At 39.3% G+C, this 27,411-nt stretch overlaps 1 protein-coding gene across 1 annotated transcript in view; it reads right to left on the bottom strand.

The window, feature by feature from the left end:
* Positions 1-20,403: 20,403 nt before the first annotated feature.
* Positions 20,404-27,411, bottom strand: part of LOC146002902 (A disintegrin and metalloproteinase with thrombospondin motifs 7-like) — a 138,339-nt gene continuing 131,331 nt past the window's right edge. The window contains exons 21-23 of the mRNA XM_083140985.1: positions 26,381-26,552; positions 23,612-23,782; positions 20,404-20,862 (exon numbers count right to left, since the gene is read on the bottom strand). Coding sequence (XP_082997111.1) covers positions 20,747-20,862; positions 23,612-23,782; positions 26,381-26,552 — 459 coding nt within the window. The 3' untranslated portion in view covers positions 20,404-20,746. The remainder of the gene's footprint in view (positions 20,863-23,611; positions 23,783-26,380; positions 26,553-27,411) is intronic.

The raw sequence follows: 27,411 nt of genomic DNA, 5'->3' as shown, positions 1-27,411 counted from the left end.
CTGATCTCCCTTCCAAAGCGCGCAAGCGACGTCACGATACGTCACGGGAGAGCCGGCCAATCGCGAGGCGCGGAAAATGCTATTGCGTCGTCGGGGGAATAAGGTTCGACCTTTTCCCGTGGCGGAAAGGAAGAGTTGTTTCGGAAAGTGACGGATCAATGGGCATTAGCTGGACGTTTCTCTCCCACCCACCCTTTTTTTTATCGCTTCAAAATGTGATTCTACCTCAGCCTTGAGGCTTATAAACTTAAACAAAGCTTTTGATGCTTTTCTTGATCGAGAAGCCACCCTTTTCGCTACCAATTAACCTTATACAGGGTGGTGCAAAATTCCGTTTACAACGCTTGGGAGGTGATTCGACAAGTAAAAACAAGGAAAAAATGCCATGTGAAAAAATGTCGAAATCGGCACCGTTTTCGAGTGACAGGCGTGCGAAAATCGCCTCACACCATGTTTATAGCACAATAACTCAAGAAGGAAGAAAGATATCAATGTCGGATTAAGAGAATACAAAGAAAGTCGTGCCTGATGAATACAATGGTGCAGCAATTGAGGCCCAGTGTAAATTGCGCAAGGAGACTCTCAAAGAAAGTGGGGAATCCCCTGATGGAAAATACAGGAAATTTACTACTATTTTCTACATAATGTTGAGATCGGAATGTAGGCAGTAAAAATGACGACGTATGTCCACATGTCCTACTACTGCTGGGACACCGTCCCACACTCGGGAAATAGGAAATTCACCCGAAAATGACGCTATGCCGTCAGATTACGCTGAGATTGATTTCAGCTAATTGATACAGAAAGCCCCACTAGAGGCGCTGTGGGAGTGTAGGTCACCTGTTACGTATTAGTGTTGGTGGATACTACGTAGAGAGTGTAGTCGACCGTTGTTCTTCCTGTCTGTTCTGCGTGTCGCAGCGTAGGGTTTAGTCTGGCGTGTGTGTGTGGTTGAATTGCTCCAAGGAATATGAAGCATGGCGTTCGTATCACGAACGTTTTCCCAATAGGCGGTTACCAGCACATGCACTCTTTCAAAGACTTGATGCTCGACTGCGTGAAACTGGATCTCTACTACCCCGTAGGTGGGATTGTGGAAGACCCCGCACTGTGCGCACTGTGCAATTTGAAGAGGACGTGTTGGACGCGATACGAGACCGTCCTGACACCAGCACACGTGTCATTGCTCGTACGCAACAATCCCACCATAGCAATATGTTCCGCGTTATTCAGGAGGAGGGATTGCACCCATACCAATTGCATAAGGTGCACTACATACTGCCCACGGACTTTCCCCTACGCATGGATTTCTGCCAATGGTACGTGCAACAAACTCTTGCCATTACAGATTTCCCAACAAGAGTTTTGTGGACCGATGACGCAATGTTCAGCAGAGACGGCATGTTCAATAGCCACAACAGCCACGTCTGGGATATGGACAATCCGAATGCAATCATTGTGCGCCATCATCAACATAGGTTCGCAGTGAATGTGAGGTGTTGCTTAGTAGGTGACCACTTGATAGGCCCGTACATTTTGCCCTCTACTTTGTGTGTTGGGAATAATCGGGTGTTTCTACATGACGTATTACCTGAACTTTTGGTAAACGTGCCACTGGCAGGCAGACAACGTATCTGGTTTCACCCCGCGGCGCCCCCGCACAATTCGACCGGGGAGCCAGGGCCTTACTCAACGATATTTACGGCAATCGTTGGATTGGCAAGGGTGGACCTTTACCGTGGCCACCTCGTTCCCCCGACCTCACACCACTGGATTTCTCTGTGTGGGGAGAAATGAAAAGGCTCGTGTATGGAACCCATGTGGAAAGTGCTGAGGATCTCGTTGCTCGTGTAAGTGCCGCTGCTGGGACAATTGTTGACAGGCCAAAGGTATTTTCGCTTACCAGACAATCAGTGCTTCGCCGATGCCATCTTTGTCTTCAAGTCAATGGCGGACTTTTTCAACAAAGTCTCTGAGTATACCGGTCTTTGTGAGCCCCTAACAGCATAGCATAGTGTCCTTTAGTGAAAGGTGCGAGTGAAGATGCTGGAGATCGCTGTACTTCATACCATCGATCTGCATGTGCGGAGGTTGTGCGCTTCTCAGTGGAATCCCTTCAAGATGTGCTGTGTCCGGAAATGTTACATGCCATTGTGTGCGTTTTCTCGCCATTCTCCTTCTTCATTCCTTCGAGGATTACCCACTTTCTTTCTGGAGCTCTCTTGTAGTATGTACAGCCTGGCGACATGTGGCCATTGTTTAACTTTTGTTTTTTGTACTGCAAAGTAGTGTGTCAACATTAAGGGATTGAAAACGTTTTTTTGGTGTTTTCTCGTATTTTTTCCATTTGGAATTGTGTCCCAGCAGTAGTGGGACATGCGACAAATTGGTTTCTTTTCTTCTTCGTACCGCAATGTGAACCGTGTACAACAGGAAATTTGCAGTTATTTTCCTATTTCCCGAGTGTGGGACGGTGTCCCAGCAGTAGTTGGACATGTGGACATACGTCGTAATTTTTTACTGCCTACATTCCGATCTCAACATTATGTAGAAAATAATAGTAAATTTCCTGTATTTTCCATCAGGGGATTCCCCACTTTCTTTGAGAGTCCCCTTGCGCAATTTACACTGGGCCTCAATTGCTGCACCATTGTATTCGTCAGGTACGATTTTGTTTGTATTATTTTATTCCGACATTGATATCTTTCTTCCTTCTTGAGTTATTGTGCTATAAACATGGTGTGAGGCGATTTTCGCACGCCTGTCACTCGAAAACGGTGCCGATTTCGACATTTTTTCACATGGCATTTTTTCCTTGTTTTTACTTGTCGAATCACCTCCCAAGCGTTGTAAACGGAATTTTGCACCACCCTGTATATTGTGCAAGGCATTGGTAACGATCAAAAACATGTGTAGGGGGGGGGGGTCCGGCCCCCCCAAAAAGACAAACTTACCAAGTACTAAAATTAAATTATCAAAATATACTTGTTTAGCATTTATTGTATGCTCAAGGGTTATTTAAACACGCGGACTTACACGAAGGCGTGGATTACGTTGGAATTGAAGATTTATGCACACTACTATTTATAACAATATGCATAAAATATTAATCAGGAACTTTTCTTTTCGTTAACTAGAAGCCACTCTGATGGCGTAGTGGTAACGTCATCGCAAGAGGTCCCGGGTTCGTTCCTCATAGAGGTTCGGATCGCACTTTAAACTGTAGGCCCAGTCTCTAGAAGCATTACTGTGCTTAAGTGGACTTAAAACCCCAAATCAATTCATTAACTACATTTAACATCCTCTTTTGTTATCAAAAATATAATCTATTTTCTATTTTTTGACATCCATTTCCTTGATAGGACAGCAATGTTAAGTACACTCTATCCTCATACCGTATTTTACCTATTCATGCGATAATAACAACATCAATTAATTTACCTATTTTCATAATAATTATTATTAATTGTACTAACGTATTAATTATAAACATTGTTATTATATTTTTATTTAAAATAATATTATTTCTGAGACACTAGGTTTGAACCCCTCCCTAAATATATTTCTAGATTCGTGTTTGGTAACAATCAAAGATACCTCATGGTGACCATAGGCGTAATTTGCCGGGGGCAAGAGGGGCATTTGGCTTCGAAATATTCCAACTTTTCAAAAACTTTACAAATTTACAAAATTTACTTTTGTTAACCTCCTCAGAGCTGAAGAGCAAAGTAACAGTGAGTTATTTAGCAAATAATCCTAGACACTATTTTATGAGATGAAAAACTTCTCGAGTCTGCCCTACAAAGTTAAGCTCCAATTTCGATTCTGCCCCCTCAAAGTTTCGCCCATTGTGGGTGATTGGTGTAAAGGTCAATTTTGTGCCAAAATGACAGTAAACAAGGGCGTATTTAGAGGGCGTCCAGGGGGTATGGATCCCCCCGGAAAGACCTACAATTTAAAAAATTACATAATCAAAATATACTTTACCATTGGTTGTACGTATAATCAAGAATTATTTATTTTCGCCAAACTCACAAGAAGGCCAGGATTATATTGGGATCATACAGCTTTGAATTGACAGTACTTAAGAAGATTTATGCGAAGGTGGGCTGTTGCCCAATGTGGAATAGTCTAAGCCCACACAAATATCTTCGTCAGAAATGTACAGAATCACTTCTAGTGGTAGATTAAGAATCACATATGCAGGGGGATAAAGAAAGAGAAGGAAATGGGATAGAAATAGAGAGAAGTTGATGTAAAGAAAGTGATAGAGAAAAATAGAAAGAAATATAGTGATAGAGAGAAGCAGAGAAAGAAAATGAACCCCAAGAAATAGAGAAACACAGTAAGAAATAAAAGCAGAGGAACAGATAGAGAAACAGATCAGAGTGGAGATGAGGATAGAGAAAAAGAAGAAGTAGAAAAGAGAAAAACAGATGAAGGAATAAAGATACAGAAAGAAAAGAGATGAGAAACAGAGAGGAAAAATATAGAGAAGCAGGGAGAAATAGAAGTGAGGTAGAGAAACAGGAGAATAAATAGAGATATGGAAAGGGAAAAGAAGAAATAGAGATAAAGAGAAACGAGATAACAAAGTTGGAGAAGGAAGATATAAATACAGGGAATTGAAGAAACGCGGATAGAGGAACAGAGGAAGTAATAGGAGAAATAGGGATAGAGAAAAATAGAAAATAGAGGGAAAGCGAAAGATTGAAAACAGGACAATACAAAAAAAATGAAAACGTTAGTAACAACGACAATCGATGCATAACCCAGCAGAAAATATTTCGTCTACGCAAACAAATTCACTCCTGACGTCACTGAAAATTGACATTTGACTTTATGAATTTCATACATATCGTTTTCGGACTTTAGCCGAACTAATATTCTTCGCGAAGATACAGCGATGTAATGAAAGGAACTAAACAGGATTACGTCACGAATGTCTATCGCGTTCTTTTATCAATGCATTCATCTCAAAATACCGTGTTACGTCGCTAAAAAACGAACCTTATCAGTTATTTCCTGCTAAAAGGGAGTGATGTTTCTCCTTCATTCAGGATCCTGTGGCTTTAGATGTTATCCCTAAAGACTCGAATCAGATAGCTTTCAGCTGGCAAAGAACCAGTGACAGGTGGATCAGCTGTGCTCACGTAAATACAATATCTGACAGCGAATGCTCAACAGGTGGAAGCACAAGAAATGTTTCATAAAAGCATTAGATGGTGCCTGAAAACTCGTCGATCGGTTTGGCTTTTCTGTCTAAAACTTGTAAGAATATAGCTTAATATAATAAGTACAATAGAAGCAGTTCAAAGAAGAACATTCTTCGAGAATTAGTCAAAACTGGCAGAAAAGCGAAGTAAAATAAAGCAAATGAAAGGGAAAATTGCCAGACATCAGATCAGATTTCTGCAATATTGAACTTGATGCACAGTTACTGCATACTTTCGATGTTTATCTGCCTCTTAATAGTTATTATATTACAGTCAACTTGCATAACTTCAAGATACGAAGTAATAGATTAGTGTTGCCAACTCAATTCACGAGTACCTTAAAATTAAAAAGTAACCCAAGCAAACATTTTGCAAACTTATTGCTGATCTGACCTCTCAAAGAAGTGACATTTTCGGAGAGCGACGATCTTTCTCACATGGTCAAAGTATACGTTCACTTTGCGCTCAGATAAGGTAATCGGGACTGGACCTACAGTTTAAAGTGGGATCCGAGCCACTGTACAAGGTGACTCCACCGGGTATCGAACTAGGGATCGGTTGAAAATTTTGATCTGATTGCTGTGTGCGTGTACTGTAGGAAGTACTCATCCACTGAATTTCTGGAATGGCTCGTTTTAAACATTCATAAGTAATTGCTTTATGTTCACACAGATATGCAATGGCGATTCAGTGGGATAGGTTGATGGATAGTATACATCTAATACTCTTTTAAAAGAGAACGTTAGACGCGTGAAATTTAGTAATGAGTACATACTAGCGTTCACTGTCGGTCAGCAAAATATATGTTAATGGCAACCGCTCTTCGTGACTGTGTACTTGTACGATAAACTTGTAGTTTTTGAGGGTTCGTAGCGTCAAAACCAGGTATCAACGAGCAAAACGCGTGCATGTTTGTGCGAGTGAGAGAGGAGGTGAGAGAAGAAAGAACAGAGAAGATGAGGGATAACAGAATTAATAGAAAGATGAATGAAGACATCGATGAGAGAGAGAGTACAAAGAGTGGAAGAAGAAGAGTAGAGAGAAAAAGAGAAAGGAGAGAGGGACAAAGAGGGGAAGAGAGAGAAGGGAGTGAAAGAAAGAGGAAGGCAGAGCTCGAGGAGAGAATATAGAGGAGGAAAGAGAGAGAGCGAGAGAGGATAGAGATAGACAGAGGGGAGGTAGAGATAGGTAGAGACATAAGTGAGAGTAGATAGATAGAAAGAAAAGAGAGAGATTGGCGGAGAGAGAAAAGGGGAGTGCGAGAACAAGTGTAAAAAGGAATGAAAGAATGATGAAAGAAGAATTGTAAAAAAAGAGAGAGAGAGGAAGGGAAACAGAGAGAGGGAGAAATGGAGAGAGAAGGGAAAGACAAAGAGAAAGGATAGAGAGTAGACAGATAAGGAAAGGGAGGGACAGAAGAAGGTGTGAGAGAGAGAGAGAGACAGAGGAAGAGGAAGAGGAAAAGGAAGAGAAAGAGAGGTACACAAGGGTGTGTGTTGTTGTTTCACTTGAAAAAAAGAGGAAGAGAAAGAAAAAGAGAGGAGGTTCGGAATAAGGAAAAAAACCTTCTTTGTCCCTCCCTGGGGAAAAAAAAGCCCGAGTGTAACCCCCAAAAAAATTTCGTCTTCTTCATCTTCCCTCTTCCCAGGTACTTCCCCTTTCACCGAAAGAAGGAGAGAGAGAAAGAGAGAGAGAGAGAGAGTTTCTCTCCCACTCATTCTCTTTTCTCTTGCTCCCCTCTCTCATTATGAGAGAGAGAGAAAGAGAAAAGGAGAGAAGGAATTTTCTTCTTCTTCTTTTTCCTTCCTCGAGAAGTGTTTGCCATTCTTCCCTTCTCTCTCTCTCTCTCTCTCTCTCTTTGTTCTTTCTTTCCTTCCTTCTTTTTATTTCTTTCTTTTTTAACCTTCGTCCTCTATTCCTACTTCCCTTTCACTAAGTCCCAAGAAACCCCGGAGAGAGAGAGAGAGAGAGAGAGAGACATTCTTTTTTTTTTATGTTCCCTACACGTGAAACTTTGTCAGACTTCTACGTCGACACCCGCATGCATTAATTTACCTGTTAGATACACATCTTGCAGCGGAGTATTAACAAACCGCATGTAGTAATTAGCTGTAAGACGTGACTGTTCGAGTGGTTTATCTTGAAACCCCGAAGCAAAACGCAGCGTCACAGCAGAGAGATATAACGATCTGATCGAAAAGGCGTTTCGGTTCAACGTGAGAAGGCGGGTGTGACGTAATCTCATTCTTCAACGTGATAAAATTGCGGTCAAGGTATCCGTCGCTTGTAATAATGAAAAGGCATAATAGTTTCAAGACTGCGCTAGTATTGAAATTTTCGCTCATGACAGTGTATGTTTTCTTGAGGTCATCAGCGAAGTACACCTTGGTTAGTTGATTTCATTAGCGTCGCTTGATTTTTACTATAATGTTAACCGCAACTTGTGGGTGCGAGAGGACATTGGAAAGGTATTGTCTGGCTGCCTTAGCTGAGACCATGGACGGAAGTGCGCATGCGCTAACTCGACGTGTTCATTGGCAAAATAGGGGTGACGTCACTTTGGTCAGGAAGCGGGTTCCTTGAAAATCGTCTGCTGTGGAAACAACAATGAAGTTTGAAACGTAGTAATATCGCCGCCAAAATAACTAGAGACGTTCACGAATTATGTAAGGGTACAGAATGAAGAAAAATAGCCATCCATATACTATATAAGCAAACAGATCATATCAGGAAAGTCTTCATCCCGTCATATTCGTAGATATACTTGTTTGTAAACCAGTAACTTTATTTTGGATCATTCAATTAAATTGATATCCTTAGTAAATATTATAATTAGCACAAATGTACACAGCAGTAATCAGGATAGCATTCACTAATAATAATAGTATTATTATAGGTAGTATTATAAATATAATAAAGAAAATGTAGTAACTGAATTGTTTGTGTCATTGTGTTTTATATCAAGGGCGTTTTGTAGAATGTGCAACAGGGACCAAAACCTCACAGTTTTCTTTCTTCCACTTAAACGGTATGTTACGAATTGAACGAGACACCACAAACACAACACAGCAAGCAGTACCTAATAAAAACAACAAGCGAACCTATGCAAGCAAAATGCCACATAGTGGTTCGGTGGATGTTCTACCTGCTTCCCCTCTTTTAGAATCGTACTTTCCAGCTAGTTTCGTTTCCCTTGGCCGGACTGTAAACGACAAGGAAGCACTGTTGGAATTCGTTCAAGGTACGGTCAGCGGCAATAAAAATTGTACACCTATATCCTGAAATATTCGCTTCACTGATGTGTGTTGCCTAACTCCATGGACGATAAATAGACACTAATAGCAAATTTTCAATGGCAACTTCTACCTCCGTAGAGATATGCAACACACATAACTCCTTGGAGGAAAACGAGTCTTTCAGGATCTAGGTGTTCCATTTTTTTTTTTTTGCCGGTGACCTTACAGGGTCAACGAAGTTAGTAAGAAGTTGTGTTTTATACAGCGTACATTGATACACTTGTATTTCGAATTGTATCATCTGCAAATATGCTGTATGAAGAAACAAACTGCCGGAGAACTAAGTGAGGCGAGTGTACAATTCCAGCGTTTGTCTGAACTGCCCGAGACAAATCTCAATACGGATGAATACAATTATTAAATTGTAAGTCTTCCAAAAAAGAAACTTTAGTTTTGTTCTCAATAAGTTTTGGGCGGCAGCTGCCCCCACCAAAATGTTGAGAGAAAAAGAAAAAATAAACCACCAAAATTGACTGACTGATATGAAAATGTTGGGTATGTGTTACTTGCCTGCCCCCCACACTTTACCTCCGCACTCGAGGTGCGGTGCACTTCGTACTCAGCTTAGATTTGTCTAGGGGTATCTTTCTTTGTACGACAATGCACGTCGGTTGCTACAAGTCAACATAATTATATTATTAACTACAAGAGACAACGGATAACCTTTGCGAAACCTTATTGCTATAGGGGATAAATTATCCTGTCCAGCATTTGTGAAATTATAAACGAAAATTTTGGGTATTTTCTATAAGTTTAATTAATGTGAAATTTGAAGTACATACATGTCGTATCCGAACGTTCATTTCTCTAATTATCGGGCCAAAACTCTAATTTTGATGTTGGAAATCTCTATTGTTTGTGCCTGGATGCTTTACATTTCATGAATTACATCTGGAGTACGCTTGTCACAAGCTAGACTCGCGTTACTCCAGGAAACGTCTTAACAGGCGCGAGGTCGCCCGACGTGTACATTTCTCAACCTCCACGGTGACAAGGCACTAGGCTGCCCGGCGCACCGTAATTACTTCGAAATAACATCCAGTACAAACTACCTTTTTACCTGTAAACTGGACACCAGGGCACTAGCTTGCCCGGCAATCCATTCTCTTACAGCATCCGTCGTGGGAGACCTGTCCTCCGGTCCTAGCTAACCGAAGCAAAAACAGCCTCTCCCTTCCAAGTCTCAGTTTCAACAGCCGACCTCCCCCACTCTCATCTGGGAGTTTATATACGTTTTGTTGGCGTCTGTTGCCAAAGGCCCTTCTTTCAAAATTTTTAATCTTTACCAGCTAAACTGCCCGCCTTTCTTTTGAACGTTCGAAACACGAAGAATGAACAGAGCTACATGGTTTTTATACATGGAATATATACTAACCTAAAAATGCATAATAATTTGAGATACCCTTATCACATAATATACATGTAATTACCTAATTAATTAACATATAAATAAAATATTTAAATAAGGAAAAAAACACTGTTGTCCTGACACGGGGGGTAGGGTAGCATGTGTCAGCACTTGATTTTCGACACAAAATTTTTTGACAAATCGCAAAGATGAGGATAACATTAAATTGATGAAAGGACAATCACTAACACACATGAACAGGATACAACCCAAGTCCCACAGAGAATTATACTGGCTGTAAGTTCAGACTTCAGATCCTCTGTAGTTTGCAACAATGTATTACAGTACTACGCGGAAAGAGCTTTATATTTGATTTTGAATGTCCCAAAGAAGGGTTGTCATCTGTTAACTCCCCTATGCTCAGATAGCCTAATTGGGAGAAGACCGACAGGCCTGCGTGGAGGAGTGGTTAGCAAAGCGCGATACGAGGTCAGGGACCACGGATTCGTATCCTGGCCTGTTAACGGGTGTTCTTTGTGATTCTCCCTTCATCAGTTTCACCATATCATCGCTCGTTCTCATCTTCGCGATGAGCCAAAAGTGGCAGAAATGCGAAGTAAAATAAAGCAAATCAATCAATGGTCAATTGGGAGAGGACCTACAGTTTAAAACGCGATCGGAAATGTAATGTATGGGGATGTGAGGATGCTCTTTCTGTGTGTGTTGGTTGGTTGATTTGGTGTTTTAAGTCCACTTTATGCACAGTAAGGCTAATCGGGACTGGACCTACAGTTTAAAGTGGGATCGGAACCACTATGTGCCTCCACCGGGTTTTCTGTGTGTGTGTTTGTACGTAAGTAAGCTTTTTACCTCCCTCAAATCTGAACGTTCTTGCTACGAGACATAACGAAGCATTGATTTGTTGACTAATTTTGTTTATTTTACTCCGATTTTTTGACACTTTTTTGGCTAATCACGAAGATGGGGATGGATGTACACACAGAAAACTAAATGCATCATATTGATTGATGCACCAGAATGCATCGATTGATGCACTAAAGTGTGTTTTATGGTTTCTTCAAAGAATCGGATTCACATTTGATGCATTTGGGTGCATTTTTGTATGTCGTGAAAGAAACACCAAAGTGCATCATTTGATTCAAGTGAGGATTTATTACAGTCGAGATGCACTTCAATGCATCAGTTGATGTTCCTTGATGCACCTTCCTGCATCTTTTTGGATGATGCAGTTAAATGTTTGATCTGAGCTACAGAGTTTATGTAGCTCGGACGAAACGTTTAAGTGCATCATCGAATAAATGCATTCTGGTGCATGAAAATGCATCAAGGTGCATCAAACGCATTGAAGTGCATCTCGACTATAATAAATCCTCACTTGAATCAAATGATGCACTTTGGTGTTTCTTTCACGACATACAAAAATGCACCCAAATGCATCAAATATGAATCTGATTCTTTGAAGAAGCCATAAAACACACTTTAGTGCATCAATCGATGCATTCTGGTGTATCAATCGACATGATGCATCAATCGACATGATGCATTTAGTTCTCTGAGTGTATGATGAAATTGATGAAGGGACACTCACAAATAAGGATTCGAACCTGGGATGCCTGGCTTCGTACCGCACTGTGCTAACCATCCTGCCATGGATGTAGATAACGAGCATAGCGATAACCGTTCCAAACCCCCGTTACATAGAACACTTCGTAAACTTCGAGCTGTGCGGATTTAAACACGAGCAATCTACACGAAAAGCATAGTCAACACAACAGTAAGCTCCCGATGGTGGAGGTGCGTTGCTTCGTTTCAAAGGATCATGATGGAAGAACAAGGCAAAGCCTCCGCAAACACTCCAGGTAGAGCCCTCCTGTTCACAAAGCTTGCCGTTAGATTATGCAACGGGACAATGGGCTGGGTGTATGAGATGCGAGATTTATGTGTTGAACGTAGAAGCGTCCTTGACCTGGTCTCTTAAAAGTTATGAACCACAACCGCTCTCTGTGCTTTGGGCTTTGGCAAGGACTTGCGTGGTCTCCGCTGTCAATTCGTTAAAGGAGGAGGCCTCCCCGATGGCCTAGTGGAAACATCGTCGCCTTGCAATCGAGGGGTCCCGGGTTCTATACCCGTTGGATGCACATAGTGGCTCACATCCCACTTTAAACTGTAGGTCCAGTCCTCATTAGCCTATCTGTGTATAAAGTGGACTTAAACTTCAACAAGAAACTTCATTGATGAAGGAGACAATAGTATTGTTTGATTTGTTTCCGGCCTCCGTGGCAGAGTGGTTAGCACACCGCGCTACGACGTCCTTAGTCCCGGGCTCGAATCCAGGACTGCGCATGGGTGTTCTTAATGAGTGTCACTTCATCAATTTCATCACTCATCCTCATCTTCGCGATTAGCTAAGAGTGGCAGAAAAGCCAAGTAAAATGAATCAATGAATTGTTTGTTATTTAGCGTCGCTTTTCTTCCACTTTTTGGCTAACCTCGAAAATGAGCACGAGTGGTGTGTTGAAAACAGTAGGCATTTGTTCTTGTGTGTCTTGTGTATAATTATGAGTAGTTAATTGGCCAGATCCTAATTAAAGTTAGTTATTGTAAACTCTGACGAGTCTGTATTCTTGGGTTTCTTCCATGGTTCAGTGTAGTTTGAAAGAACCAATAGGGTTTGATCTTCAAGCCCTCCCTCGTGCGACGAGGGAGTTAGTATAAATATGGCCTGTCTGACAGAGGACAGGGACCCGTGTGTGTGAAGCTGGAGGGAGAGTGATCTTCGGACTTCAGCGGCCTTTCATCAGTCACAAAGCTTCCCGAGGCGGTTCCGCCGTGTGGCTCAAATTAGAAAAATATGTAAATAATGTAATATAGAGAACAAATGGAAGAATCGGAGCCTTGTCTTTGTAAATAAATGTATAAAGCCCATTTCTGCAATCACCCTTCAACATTAATTCAGTAAGTTCTTGCCTGTGATTGATTCTTTAGTTCCGAGCGCTCTGGTGAGGAACGGGATTGGAAACCAGGACTAACGAGCCTATTTAGTTGCTTATTTGGGTATTTTTCCTGACAGAAGCGACACGGTAAGGGTGTTGCGGAACAGGTGGTATCATGCAATTTATGAAGGGACACTCACCAAGAACATCCAAGTCCATGTCGAAATTCGACCCTTGGCGTCGTAGCGTGCTCCACTCCGTCAGGAACGTCAATGATTTGGCAATTGAATACAATGTTCATGCCCCCTGACATACACAGTGCGGCAATTTGAAATCGAGACTATTTTTTTTCCTCGGTAGGTGGCGCCACTGTGCAAGCTTTCTGTGGTGCGAACAAATTAGGTGTATCTCAGGAATAATCGATGCAGAGATCGTGAATCTTGAGCGACATTGTTGCGTGTGGCACTGTTGTGAGGTTCAAGTATTAGGTTGATGGCAGCTGGCGTCTGCTTTATGACAATTCTCTAAGTCACAAGGCTCTGATTGTGAAGGACTTTTTGACTCGAAAAGCAATCTACGTGTTCCTATTTTGATGATGTACCAACAATCAAGAAAGCCACGACAATGATTTCAAACAGCATTACACAAAACGAATTCCAGAAATCCTTCCATGCACTGGAAGGCAGAGCGCAACAATGTGTGGATGCAGGAGGGTAATACTTTGAATGATCCCAGGTAAGTAAGTTTCTGTGAACACTTGTTTATTTTTTATAGCACCAGTCTCGATTTCAAATTGTCGCACTGTGTATATACAGCTCTACCAAAGCCGACCCATGCTATAATATTATTTTATTGATTCTCATAATTTCATTCTTAAAATTATAGTTAATTAAACCTAATTACAATTAATATAATTTAATTACATATATGAAACGGACAATTTAAAAATATTAGTATTGTTTTATTGGTTTTTATAATTTGATGCCCATGACAGCCCTTGTGAAGTTTGATGTGCCCCTCCTCCCCCTCCCGGAGGAAAAAAGCTGGATTCAAGACTGGCCTATCCTGCCAATAGGTGCCGTTCCTGTCATCTGACGATGGTGACAAAATACGATGTTGAACTACTGAAAATTAGGATAGTGTTGAATCATGTTGGTACCTTACTGTGTTAGAGCACATTGACGTCAAAATGACGTCAATGTTTTCCTCTTGTTTGCATACCAGGATACACACCGTCGTAAAGAAGCAGTCATAACAGAGTTATGCAATATCTAAGTAGGAGGGCTTGAAACCAGCAAAGATTGATCGGTGCGATTGTCATTCGAACATCGACCCCAAGATATCCGCCAAAATCCTTTTGTGGCACTCTCCACGCATGGAAGAGCTAGCACATAAGGACAGGGAGAGACTGTTTGTCACAACATCCGCTGTATTCAAAGTGTAGTGTTATGTGATAAATAATACTTCCTTGTATTCTGCTTTGTGCATCATAAAGTGCCTGTCTTGTATGGAATGACTGAAATATTACTAGAACACAATACCGTAGTGGCAGGGACGGCGACAGGGGTGGGCAAGAGCCCACCCAAAAATTCCTGTGCCCACCCGATTGCCCACCCAATCAAATTCAATAAGTACATATACTTGGGGATATATGAATGATTCAATAAATGAGTGTATTCTGGTGTTCATAACATGTATATTTTACTTGTGAATATTATCTATGCTGAAGTGTTCACATGTTATCAACCCATAGAAAGCCAATTTTGTCATTAAAAAGTGAAAGTAATTACTAGAGCTATTGAAACAAAAACTGTGATCAAATGAATACTTCCATGATTAAAAGCCGCTAGTAGGCTTAGGAGGCTCAAAATTATTCAGGGTATGATCAAAATTAGATCAGAATTTAGGGTGAACTTGAGGACTGCAGCTCCGGGCCTCCACATACGTACATAAATCCCTGCCTGGGTATGGTTAATAAATCTCCAAATAAACAAATAAAAACCTCATCTTAGCGTTACTTTCTTCAGCAACACAATAAATTATTTCGACTTTTTAATTATTATTATTAGAATAATTTAATCAAGAAGACTTAGATGGGCAGGCCATGTGACGTGAATGGCAGAGGAAAGAATAGTTTACAGGATTCTCATTGGGAAACCTGATGGCCGAAGCTGGAGGTGATGTGATTAGAGTATAATATAGTTTTAATTAGCTCTGCATTGAAATTCCAGAAGCGTCCTTTTTTTATTATTTCATTACAATTTTTATATACCTGTCATCTTCATACATCAATATGGTATGCGAAATATCAACTTTATATTTGTTCTACTAATAAGTAGGAATCACAATAATCACTACAATACCTAAGTAAATAAATTTTAATAAACCATTTATGTGTGGAAAAAGCTACAGAATTATTTAATTGCTAATGAGTGGCTTATCTTAATTAGAAATCCTCGTTCCACACATAAATTTTGCCATATGAATCAGCCGAAAATGTCAACAGAATCTGTAGATGCAGCTGAAGTAAAGAAAAATAAAGTTATGTGACGAAGTATCCAGAAGACGATTTTGTTAAGTTTGTTTTTGAGCCCACTTTTATACTCAGATAGGCTAATCGGGACTAAACCTACAGTTTAACGTGTAGTCCGAACCAGTGTGCATTGTGCTTCCACCAGAGGAGAGGGAGTCGAACACAGGACCTCTCTATTATAACGACAGCGTTATGCCATTGGGAAGAAAATATATACAGAAAGAACTCGCACCAAACGTGTCATTTTATCACCATTTTAAGAGGGTGATTGCCCGAGACAAATATTTGAGACTTTCGGAAAACAATGTCATTGTTCACGTAATTAGCTGCCTTGATCCACTAATGAAACGCTGTGCAATTGAAACTACCACCTCAACTTTCTAAGAGGTATGAACTAATGAAACTCCATTTTTGGAAGAGTAAGTTCTGGTTGATTTGTTTTATTTTGTCATTTTTCTGCTAATTTTGATAATGACGACGGTAAGGTTCAATGGTGATTAGATGAATGTAACGAAGGGGCGAAAACAAACACATGCTGACACTCAAAATACAAACCCTCATAAATTATTACTTTGACAGTGGTTCCAGGCGCCAGGGACTCGTTTCCCTGAAAGAATAAAGTTTGCAGGGTATGCTGCACAGGATGGAGGTTGACATTCTAGTGTGTTCGAAATTTTCATGACATACAACCCAAGACATCTATGAAAAATAGATGAATTATTACTGGCACGGTGATCAACTTCTATGAATTCCTTGTGTCCTAAATAATTTTGTTACCTCAAAAAATATGTTCATGTAACCATACGCGTATTGTTTCTCTCGCATTAGTAACGTGACTGTTCAGAAAAGGAATAGCAACTTAGCTAATAATCTCTTCAATTCTGAACAGATTTTTCAATCTTACTTGTTTATTACTTATGAGTGATATTTTGTCAAAGTAGTCTTTCATTAGCCTAGGAATACTTCATGGACACTGAACAAAGAATTGGTTTTCCGTGTGTGTTTTAAGTCATTCCTAATACGACGTTCATTTTAATCCAAACATTCAGTGGCGAAGATTAGGAGCATGAAACAGCGTGTTTTTCTCTTTTCACACAAATTATATGCTCTGTTTATACACTTTGAACATACATTTTCATTGACATTTTTTGGTGAAACCTTCATTAACATTAATTTCCAGGTACATATGAAAATGATTATATTTCTTAGTAGATATGACATTTTTCCTCGGAAAATCTATGTGTACGAATAACAATGTTACATATTGTATAATATAAAAGTACTGGAATACTTGAAAGGAAGAAGAAATAACTCTCTGATAAGCTTAAAATAACGCTGACTTCCCCCACAGTGGCACTGCAAGTGTGTATTTGCGTGACAGGTTAAACCAGCATGTCCCTGCAAATATGTACGTACATGGATTAATTGTTACATTTGTATAAACAGCTATCATGCAGATTCACTTACCTATTGCGACACAACACTACGTTCCATGAGGAACAGAAATGCAATGCTGACCTTGACCTACATGACATCGATGTAATCTGTTCGTTACACGAGCCCTCGTTCCCCATCCGTATTGAATTGAATGTTTCTTTCCCTTGCACACGATAAGTGTCAGTAACACACTACCATCGACGAAATACGAAACACGTTTCTCACTGACACGAATCTTGCAGTAATTCACAGGTAAATTCAATGAATGTTTCGTTACGAATAGCTCGATGAATTGGGTTTAACCTTTATGAATCTAACATTATGTTATACTTATAAACTACTCTTCTATTAGGCCTAAATATTTAGCTCGTGCAAACTCACAATTTCAAGATTACATTTCTTCACACAAGGTAAATCCTTCTCGCGTTTATCTCTCCCGATCTAGATCATAAGAAGCTTGCGCAGCGGAAGTAGTTCCTTTCTAGACATGCGCAGTTAGATCACGCACAATCTAGTTTCGTTATTTTCATAGATCTAGTGTCTTTCACTGCATTGTACAAATACGAATATGTACATTTCTAAAAACTCAACCAAATTTTTAGAAATATTTACCAGGAATATATATTTCGTTGGGATCAGAAATTGTGGGACTATATTTTTTGGCGCAAAGCAACGGTTGTGTAGGTATACGCTACACCAATTGGATGTGGGTCTCCCTTTTTGGACAACACTAGAGCAACCTTGCGTTCTGACGTCGCCGGGAATGCTTTTATTGTTAGGCTGCTAAAGGCCTAAGTTGTTAGGTTTGGTCTGCTAGGTTCAGTTAGCATAAATAATACATTTTCAGTGTGTTTATGCTAATAGAACCAAACCTAACAGACCTAACCTAACAACAACATAGGCATTCATCGTCTGACGTCAGAACGCAAGGTTGCTCTAGTGTTGTGCGATAAGGGAGACCCACTTGATGTCGTTGATGTTTAGAATAAATTACGGAACTTATGGCAGGTAAAAGAGGACACAATTATCAAATTGAGATATTATCATATCAGATTTCAAAAGCTTTTCCAGGAAATAAATATGCCGACATATAAATTACACCAACATATTTATCAATAGTTAATAATATTCAATTTACAAAAAATGCAACGACTGAGATCTTAAGCCCGGTATCCACTTGTTTCAAACCATCGTATCGTATCGCCGTTCCATTGATACGATACGGACCCCGATTTGTCGCGTATCATCACTGCGTTCCGTATCATCCTCCCTGCAGCATGATTGATACTGGAGTGCGATATGGTGGTCCGTTCTTTTTATCCACAGTCTGGTCTCAAATGACGATGAGTGCACCGCAGCAAGTGGCAGCAGCCGTATATATTTTCATTAATTACGTTTTATTGAAAAAGAAATAAAACGCAAATCACCACGTTGGTGAACCGTGAACTGTATACTGGAAGCAGCTTATTGGCGGACTTGCGGTTCCAACAGATCAGCGGATTATACAAAAACTTTACTCGGATGCGGTAGCGGTTTCTGCCTATTCGCAGATTCACACGTGCACACCCAAATAAATCTGTAATTCAAAACATTATTATTATACATATTTATTGAACTCTATCTCGGAAACATCAAGTGTTCCCACGCCGCTTCACCAAGAGAGATGGTGGAGAAGCCTGCGATCAGTGATATCAACCCGCGTAGACCGAGCCGCGATCGGGGCTTGAACACAATGGTAGTTTCACTCCCTTTGACGCTGTTGCAGCAGTCGCGTAGAGGACGCTGATAGGTTCTTTGTCTTGAGCGCCGTGTGAGGGGAGGTTGCATCATTTAGGAAAGCCGGGAACGCAGCGATCGGTGTGCGATCAAATGTGGTGTTGCAAACCCATTCCATTGGAGATCGAGTGACGGAGTCGACATCATCGCAAATTGAGGGATTATTTTTATGAAAGGGAACTTTCAATGGTATATTTTCCGGAGCATAACAGGGGAAGAAAAGGAGTATAGGGGAGGATGGCAACTGAAACCAAAACGGGTGTTTTAAGCATGCCTTTGCTTCGTGCATCTTGGCCAAAATAAACGGTCTCTGTGACGCAGTAACCGAATTATCAACCCGCGGGGAGGGAGCGTGCATCAAACAGTCAGCTGTTTTGCATGGTGTGGCTGTTACTGCGTTACAAAATTATATAACGCTGTCAAAAGGTCGTTCCTGTTTCAGTGCAAAGTGTTTGATTTCATGAAGAATAGGGAAACTGTACATAGCGAAAGCAGACTAAATATTTAACGTTATTGAATTTTTGGAGGGAAGTGAGCTACAAAGCCTGTAGCAACTGCAGTAATATATGGATACGGCGGAAGAGAAGGAAAATTCTGAAGTACGATTACGAAACAGGGCAGTGTGAACTTAGTGAGTACTGTTATTTGCTTTAACATTTATTATTCTCTTGGTTTCGCTTGATTTGATCAGTCTGTCATTAGAAATAAACAACAGCTAGATAGATTACAACTGATTTCCTCCATGTGGTAGTTGGATCGGCTTCTTCGGTGTACGCCAATGTTATTATTTCTCCTTGTTCATTAATATCAGCAGAGCGGGGGAGAAGGTTTTTAGGAAATATTTTGCAAATCGACAATAGTATTGATATTGTAGATCGGTATTTCTATGTTATGAGTGATTTTGTCCGGTTATCGAATGCTGAATTACATATTGCACAATAACATCGCTCTTCTCGTGATTGGCTGGATAATTTCCGAAATATTTGAAATTTGTAAAAAAATCCGTGTTAAAAAAATTATGAAATATCACTCATAGCCTCATTTTCAGTGAAAGGTGATCAAAACTTGGCTGGCCAATATATTAAGCTTCATTATGTACGCAAAAACGGGTGCGACTATTTCACAGGGGTGGTATAACACTTCTGGACGCGGGACTGAAGTGCACACCCATAGAACCAGACCACGAGCCGCCACTGCTCGGATGCATATATATATATATATATATATATATATATATCTCAATAAATGCAATAGTATTTTCCTTATCCCACTCCATAATAAAGAAAATAAATTGACAGAGCTCCCTACACACTGAAGAATGATGCAACAAGGCAACGGAACGTGCGCATGCCCGTCCACACTGCCCCTCCACCGCGTATCGTATTCTTCCTTTGATGTGACGGGGAAAAACCGCCAAATGAGCGATCGGGTCCGTTGCGTATCTTTTCTCACATTTTGAAATGGAGCGTTGCAAGTTTTTTTCGAATAAATTTGATGCGGAAGGGGGTACGATACGCTGGTTTGCAACAAGAGACAATGCATGGGGGAATAATTATAGAAAAAGGAAGTTTACAGTTAATACATGTGAGAGCTGGATCACTGAAATGTTCACCTGGATTCGAACCCGGATCCCCGATCAGACACTACGCTATCGGCACTGGCGCACGCAAATGGGAGTTGATAAGGTTACACCCCCTCACGAAATCAGAATTGGCAAATGAAAACCCCCTTTAAATGAGAACCGATGCAAAAGACAACAATGTCAGACCACACCACACAACACAAAATTCAATTTTAAGACTTCACTAGATTAATAACTTGGAAAATGAACCAATAAAATATATTTTAATAATTAACTTTATTACATGTATCATTGTTCTTACAATGTTGTTCTTTAAAACGAAATCAAAAATGCCATCTGCACAGAATACCATGGCACGTTTCATGTTGATCTTAAAATGAAAGAAAAATGTAAGTTATCAACAATGGCAGTGTTTTCATAAAGCAATCTTCACTGAGTATTATCCTGTTTGTCATCTTTCTTTGTTCCTGTTTAGTCAGATATAAAACTGAAATGGATATTCGCAGTGTCTTCTATTACGTCAGCGTTCTTGTCTTGAAACTTCTGATTTTGTGAACTTACTGGTTCCACTTGAGAGGGAAAATGGAGCACCAAAACAATATAGTTATCTTCTTTGGCAGGTTTTGCAGCATTTTACTTTGAAGTACCACGAATCGCACAGATGTTTTATTGAATTGCATAGCCATGGTTCCAATTTGTCGCGACAATCAGACACATGAGCTGAAATAAAGAAATTGTAATTGTATTACTAGTGACTATCCACAATTATTAACCATATGGAGACCGGTGAGTGGAGAAGGTTACATAATTTAGAACTTCATAATTTGTATTCATGTCCAGATATTATTAGAATAATTAAACCAAGAAGAATTATATGGGCAGGCCATGTGGCACGAATGGGAGAGGAAAGAGGAGTTTACAGGATTCTTGTTGGGAAACCTGATGGTAAGAGACCTGTAGGAAGGTCAAGACGAAGATGGAGGGATGACGTTGAGATGGACCTAAGGGAAATCGGTAAGGATGGAAAAGATTGGATAGATCTTGCCCAGGATAGGGACAGATGGAAGGCTTGTGTTGCTGCAGCTATAAACATTCGGGTTTAAGTAGGCTAGAGAGTTAGTTGTAGAGCAATTCCAGAAAAATGTCAACCTTGATAGCCAAAATTATATCTCAGTGAAGTACATTTTTCAAAAGCAGACCATCTTTAGATTTGCGAATATACATGTGTTTGTGAACTCTAAAATTTGTCTGTAAAAATTCCCTCATCACGTACAATTCCACTAACTTTGATTAAGAAAATCCTGATTCATAGGTTGCCAATTCAGTCAGTCTGCTTCCTTCAAATTCATTTTTACATAGTGCTGGCAGAATACATTATAAGAAATGTTTCTACGAGTATGAAAGATTACGTACTACTTGTAAATGTCCTGAGTTATATATTTTCATTATATATGTTTCATGAACCATATACAAGAAGTATAATATAAATAAAACTGCTTCTAAAGTGCCAGTTTGTTATCTGTGGAATTGTTCTATAACAATAGCCAGTGGCGGATGCACAAAAGTTTCAAGTTTTGTAGTCTAGTGGTTAAAGTGTTAATCCGGCAGAATTTGAACTGTTATGAAACTTGAGAATTTTCTTTAAAAACCTACAATGCAAATATGCCATAACAGTACTTTAGCGCCTACCCAATGGTATAGTGGCAACGTCGCCGCCTTGTAATCAATGGCTCCTGGGTTCGATAACCGATGAAGGCACATTACACACTGGTTCGGATTCGACTTCAAAGTGAAGGTCCAATCCAGACAAGTCTATCTGTGCATAATGTGGACTTAAAATAACAATTCAAACAAACAATATTGGAATGGTGCAGAATATCATTACTAGGCATTCCTTTATGCAAAATGAAAGCCGTTGTATTGCAATTTAAATGGCCTGGTAACGAAATGTGGCTCATATAAATAGATATATGAATAAATCAGTTTGAAGTTATCAAATTTATGCATACGCTCTTGTAATAATTAATATAGATTACTGTAATGAAATGAAATTATATGTGTATAATTTTAGGTTGACATTCATTTATCAGGGAGGGGTTTTTATTTACTAATTACTTCAAAAAAGTAACGGAGTTTTAGTAACAAATTTTCAAAAGTAACTACGTAGTTACAGTAAACACATCTGTTACTAGCAAGTGCGTTACAAGTAACTCGCTACTTCTAAAGAATGATGTCTATGCAAGGGCGCCCGCAGAAAGGGGCCAGGGGGGGGACTTGCCCCCTGAGATTTCTGGAAAGAGTTAATGTAATTCGAATGGTGAAATTGTGGCGATATTTTATAACAAAAAATGTTATTTTCTGTGACTTACAGGCCGTAAGTTACAGCAACTATTATTATTTATTATTATCATTATTTGAAGTAGGTTACATTTAAACTTACAGTAAATTTTACACTGATTATCTTACTATAAAAAACAGCTTTTGTCGGTATACAGTTATGCAAATTGTATATAGATATACAGAATATGGAAATTACAAATGTATGTAACTAAAAAAATAGTAGTGGTAGTAGTAGAATTAGTAATAATAATAATAGTTTATTTATTTAAAGTACTGAGAACAGTTACAAAAACCTCATATAGCACTATGTCACAAAGAGTAATATAAAAGGATTAACTCATAATGGTTTTTACATAAAGTCACAAGCTATACCTAAATATAATATTTTAAGGGAAGTCATAATCGAAATCATCGATTAATATTTTTTATAAATTCACCACCAGTTTTCAATTTTACTGATGATAATGATTTTTTTCTTGTTTTATATTTTGGAACGTTATAAACTATTGCATTTCTAAAGTATTCACTATCAGTCCTATTTGACAATATGTTTTGTATAAATACTTTGATTTTATCTTTCCTTCTTAAGCTCAAGGTTGTTAAATTAAAAATTTCCAAACACTCCATATATTTCAGTGACATGTAACTTTTCTTCATTTTCATACAAATTAACCTAATAAATAATTTCTGAATTGATTCAATTTTCTCGGTGTGACTATTTGCTGCTATGTTCCATAATTTACTTCCATATTCCAATAATTGACGAACCAAAACTATAAATAGAAATCTAAAAGTTTTCATTTTATTAAAAGTCCAATTAAAAAATATAAAACCTAAAACCTTTTTAGCTTTTTTTAGAAACTTCAATTATATTTTCCTATATGTTTGTTATAATAATAACAAAAATAATAGCAACAATGAAAGCAGCAATAATATAATAATAATAAAAGTTTGTTTCTATGACTCTGCCCCCCCCCCAATAAAAGATCCTGCGAGTGCCCTTGTGTCTATGTAATGTAGTCATAAAATTATGGAAACAATTCAGTAGTACCTACGTGGGAGAATTAAGTTGAACACGGAATTCAAGTACCAATGTTTCAAGAGACTATGAAACTTATGGAATACTTACCACTTGCACCACTGTATTGTTGACAAGGAGCAGCCTGGCATGTTTGCCTCCTGGGAGGTCTATTTGTGACGTCACAGCCAACTGACGCCTCTCCCGTCTCCTCGTCTTCGCAGTGGACATCTCGACGAACATGGCCTGACCCGCATGTTACACTGCATTCGCCCCATTCACCTTAAATACGAAAAAAAAGGTACTTAGAGAAACAAACACAGTGCGTGAATTTCGGAAAATTATACATGGGGTGTCCACAAATGGTTACCCTGATTTCAGCTCATTTCACGAATAAAACTTAATGAACAATTCTTATTGCTGAACTTGAAAAGTCCAGTTTCTGTGCTGGCGTGATTTGTTTACAGCTTTCGCCACTAGGAACGCTGTCCCGAATATCCTTCAAAATGGCTTCAGTTCAGAAAAAGGCACAATGTGTCGTATGGCTTACAGAAACAAAATCTCCGATTCTGAAATTTGTGACTTACAAAACAGCGGTTTCATATATTGCGACAGCGCATTACATAAGTAATTTGCTGGATTGGCACCACAAATGTTGTGTGGTTTTTAGATTGAATATTGTTGTCTATTTTGCGTGCTACAAGGGGTGTCCATGTTGAAGTTTTAATATATTTTTGTGTGTGTGAGATTGACAAAATTTTATGTTGGTGTATTGATTTTTAGATTTCTGTCTCATTAACAGTACCCATTAGAGTGTTCTTATAATATATTATAATCAGGGTTATCACTTATGAACATCCTGTATATTCGCAGAGAAATCCACGACCATTATTATTTTGTTTTAGCAGTTGTAGTGTTAGTAATAATTAATCGTTTGATTTTGTTTATTTACTTCGCTTTTCTGCCACTTTTGACTAATCGCGAAGATGAGGATGGCATTGATGAAGGGACACTCACAAATAACGCACATGCCATGCACCCCTAGCGTCGTAGCGCGCTGTGCTAACCACTCAGCCACGGTGGTCGGCGAAAACTAGAAAACAAGAGGAAGACTTTAATGTGACGATGACGAATCGAGAAATTCTGCAATAGTGAAGGTTCTCTCATTCTAACTTAATTCATTAATATGACTGTTGTTGGTACTGTATTAGTACCAGCATTTAAAATATTGTTGAGTAGTTTTTCATAACGATCTGTGTACACCAGGGCAGGCCCGTAGCTAAAACTGACCTCCAGGGGGGGGGGGCTCACGGGTTGTCAGTTGTTGTTTTTTGTAAGTCAATTTTTCAAAAGTTTAATTAAGGTAAATTATGTGTGTCGGTGGTCATTAAATTAATTTAAAATATAAAGTTTAGAAATATCATACAAATACTACAGCTTCTTTTTCTATATCTTCTAAAACATATCTTGAAGTGCTAATGATTGCTACTGACACCATCTCTTAATACACACTCCATACTATTTTTGATGATATAGATATTTTAGTTAAAATGTACAATATTCACTTCAATCATAGTGCCTACCGTACATTCCACCCCCGGCCAAAGCAATACAACTTGGGATCTGTTGACATTTAATGCAGATGCGGAAGGAATGTGGATAATGACATAAAAGTCACAGATTTCTGTCAAACGAGAGGCTGCAACAAGGCCAGGGAAGGTACAGATAAAGAAGGCTCTTATGAAAGAACTTTCTGAAGTCTAGAGAATCTTCTAAACACTTGCTGCTGCTTAGACGTCTGCTCAAAAACAAGATGAACGAACGAAGTTGTGAACAAATTAATATATTCTGTATAGATGTTCACTCTTCATCTCAAACAAATTAGAGTACCAAATTGTTTCACCTAATGTCAAGGGGGCTGGCGGCAGTGCCAGGGGGGGCTGGCGAACCTGTCAGGGGTGGCTGAGCCTGCACCAGGGCCGTATCAAGGTTTGTAGAGGCCCCTGGGTAAATTTTTTATGGGGGCACCCCATTTTATTATTATTTTTTACTAGGAGCTTTATTAGCTCAATATGTTAACCACCAATGTTCAGCAGTTGAAATGGTAGACCTGATTTTAGAATCCGTAGTCATTCACAATCGAACATATCGCAGATAGGTTTGCAGGGAGAATAGCGCAGTAAAATAAAGTTGCAGGACGAAAATTGTAGCGCTATAGCAGCAGTAAAATTCTGCGTCTAAATGTCTACAGTACATTATGAAGAGTGAACACCGTAACTACAATATAAGGGATTCAGACGGAAACAGAGAACTGAGCAGTAGACTGTACTTACGTACATAATTTATTATAAGTGATATTATTTACAATTAAGAGTAAATATGTCACTACATATGCACGGTCTATCTACTGGACAATTACCGACAGGTTTATTGTGGAAGTTGTAGTAACTACACTTTCTTCAAGAAAATTCCCAAAGGCTTAACACTTATAGTAGACACACTTTTCTTGCATTTTCGCCCCCGAAATTCACCTACTATACCATCGAATACATCACTGCGGATTTTACAAGGGGTGGTAGGGGGCTTCTGATACACCCTGTATACTGAGCTTCAGATATTTACAAACAGATCGACTGAGAGCTGTGCTACAATTGGATCCAGAAGAGTGTAGACATACGACAATATTGTAGTTTTTTTTTTATTTTTAAAATACAACTTCTTATGTAATTATTTACAAGCATAGCCAGATGGTTAAAAGATTTTTTTGGTTGAGGCCCTTCACAGTTTCCTTTTGGTGGGGGCCGCGGGGCAATTGTCCCAGTTGCCCACAGGTTAATCCAGCCCTGCTGTACACGGAGCGAGTTTCTCAATTAAATTTACCTGCAACCCAGTGTTTGCATCTCTGTTGCTGACAAGTTTCAATGACGCTGGGTTTGGCATCTTCGTCGCATTTTCCTGCCTCCGGACAAACAATTTCCCGAAATCTTTGACCTAGACCACACGAGGTTGAGCAGGGGGTCCATTCCGACATGATCCAATCCAAACACGATTCCTACAAAAAATTAAAATTAATCTGTAACGTTATCAATATACCGATAGATGGCAACAAAGAATAAATAACATTAATAGTACATTATTAGACTTATACACTCGTTCCTTACGTGGAGAACTAAAGGAAACTTAAGGTTTAAATCATTGACCAAAAATGTTCTATCCTAGATAAGGTACTATTCGTGCTTTGAACCTTACTAGTTTGATTACTATTATCCTAAGTGGATAAATACTGCAAGTCTATTCTTGTATCCCCTTCATTATGAATGGTTGGCAACACTTAACTATTTATGTGAGTACTAGTAGTGTAATTGATGATACAACCAGTGCGAGAAATGATGAACCCCCCTCAGGCAGATTTGGCTACACTTAAAACTTGCTCAACATGCCCATATGAGCTTTTTGCTCAAGTGTGGTACTCCGTCTAATCCAAGATTTTTGTAAAAATGCCCTCGGGAAGTTCCTGTGAAATGATGAGCCCCCTCAGATTGATTTGTCCACACTTACAAAAGGCACTTCTGTCAGATTGTTGTCCATAAGCTTGTTAAAAATATGCCCCTCTTGATATTGTTTTTGCCCACACCTAAAACTAAGCCACACACACCCACACCCACACACACACCCACACCCACCCACACCCACACACACACACACACACACACACATATTTACTTCCGGTTTAAGTTTAATTATACACCAGGCTCAACTTGCATATCTAGTACTAAAACAATGTAATTCTTCTAGAACTGCTCTGTGACTCTCTCATTTCTTACATCATAAACATATGATTTTTCACCTATGAGAATAACACTACATATAGTGTCATCAGGGAGTGTATCGTGGAATTCACAGATAATTTT

Source organism: Lepisma saccharinum, chromosome 19 (assembly GCF_977018435.1).
Source record: "Lepisma saccharinum chromosome 19, izLepSacc3.1, whole genome shotgun sequence".
Lineage (NCBI taxonomy): Eukaryota > Metazoa > Arthropoda > Insecta > Zygentoma > Lepismatidae > Lepisma > Lepisma saccharinum.
Note: the sequence above shows the minus strand (reverse complement) of the source record. Positions and strands in the feature narration are given on the sequence as shown.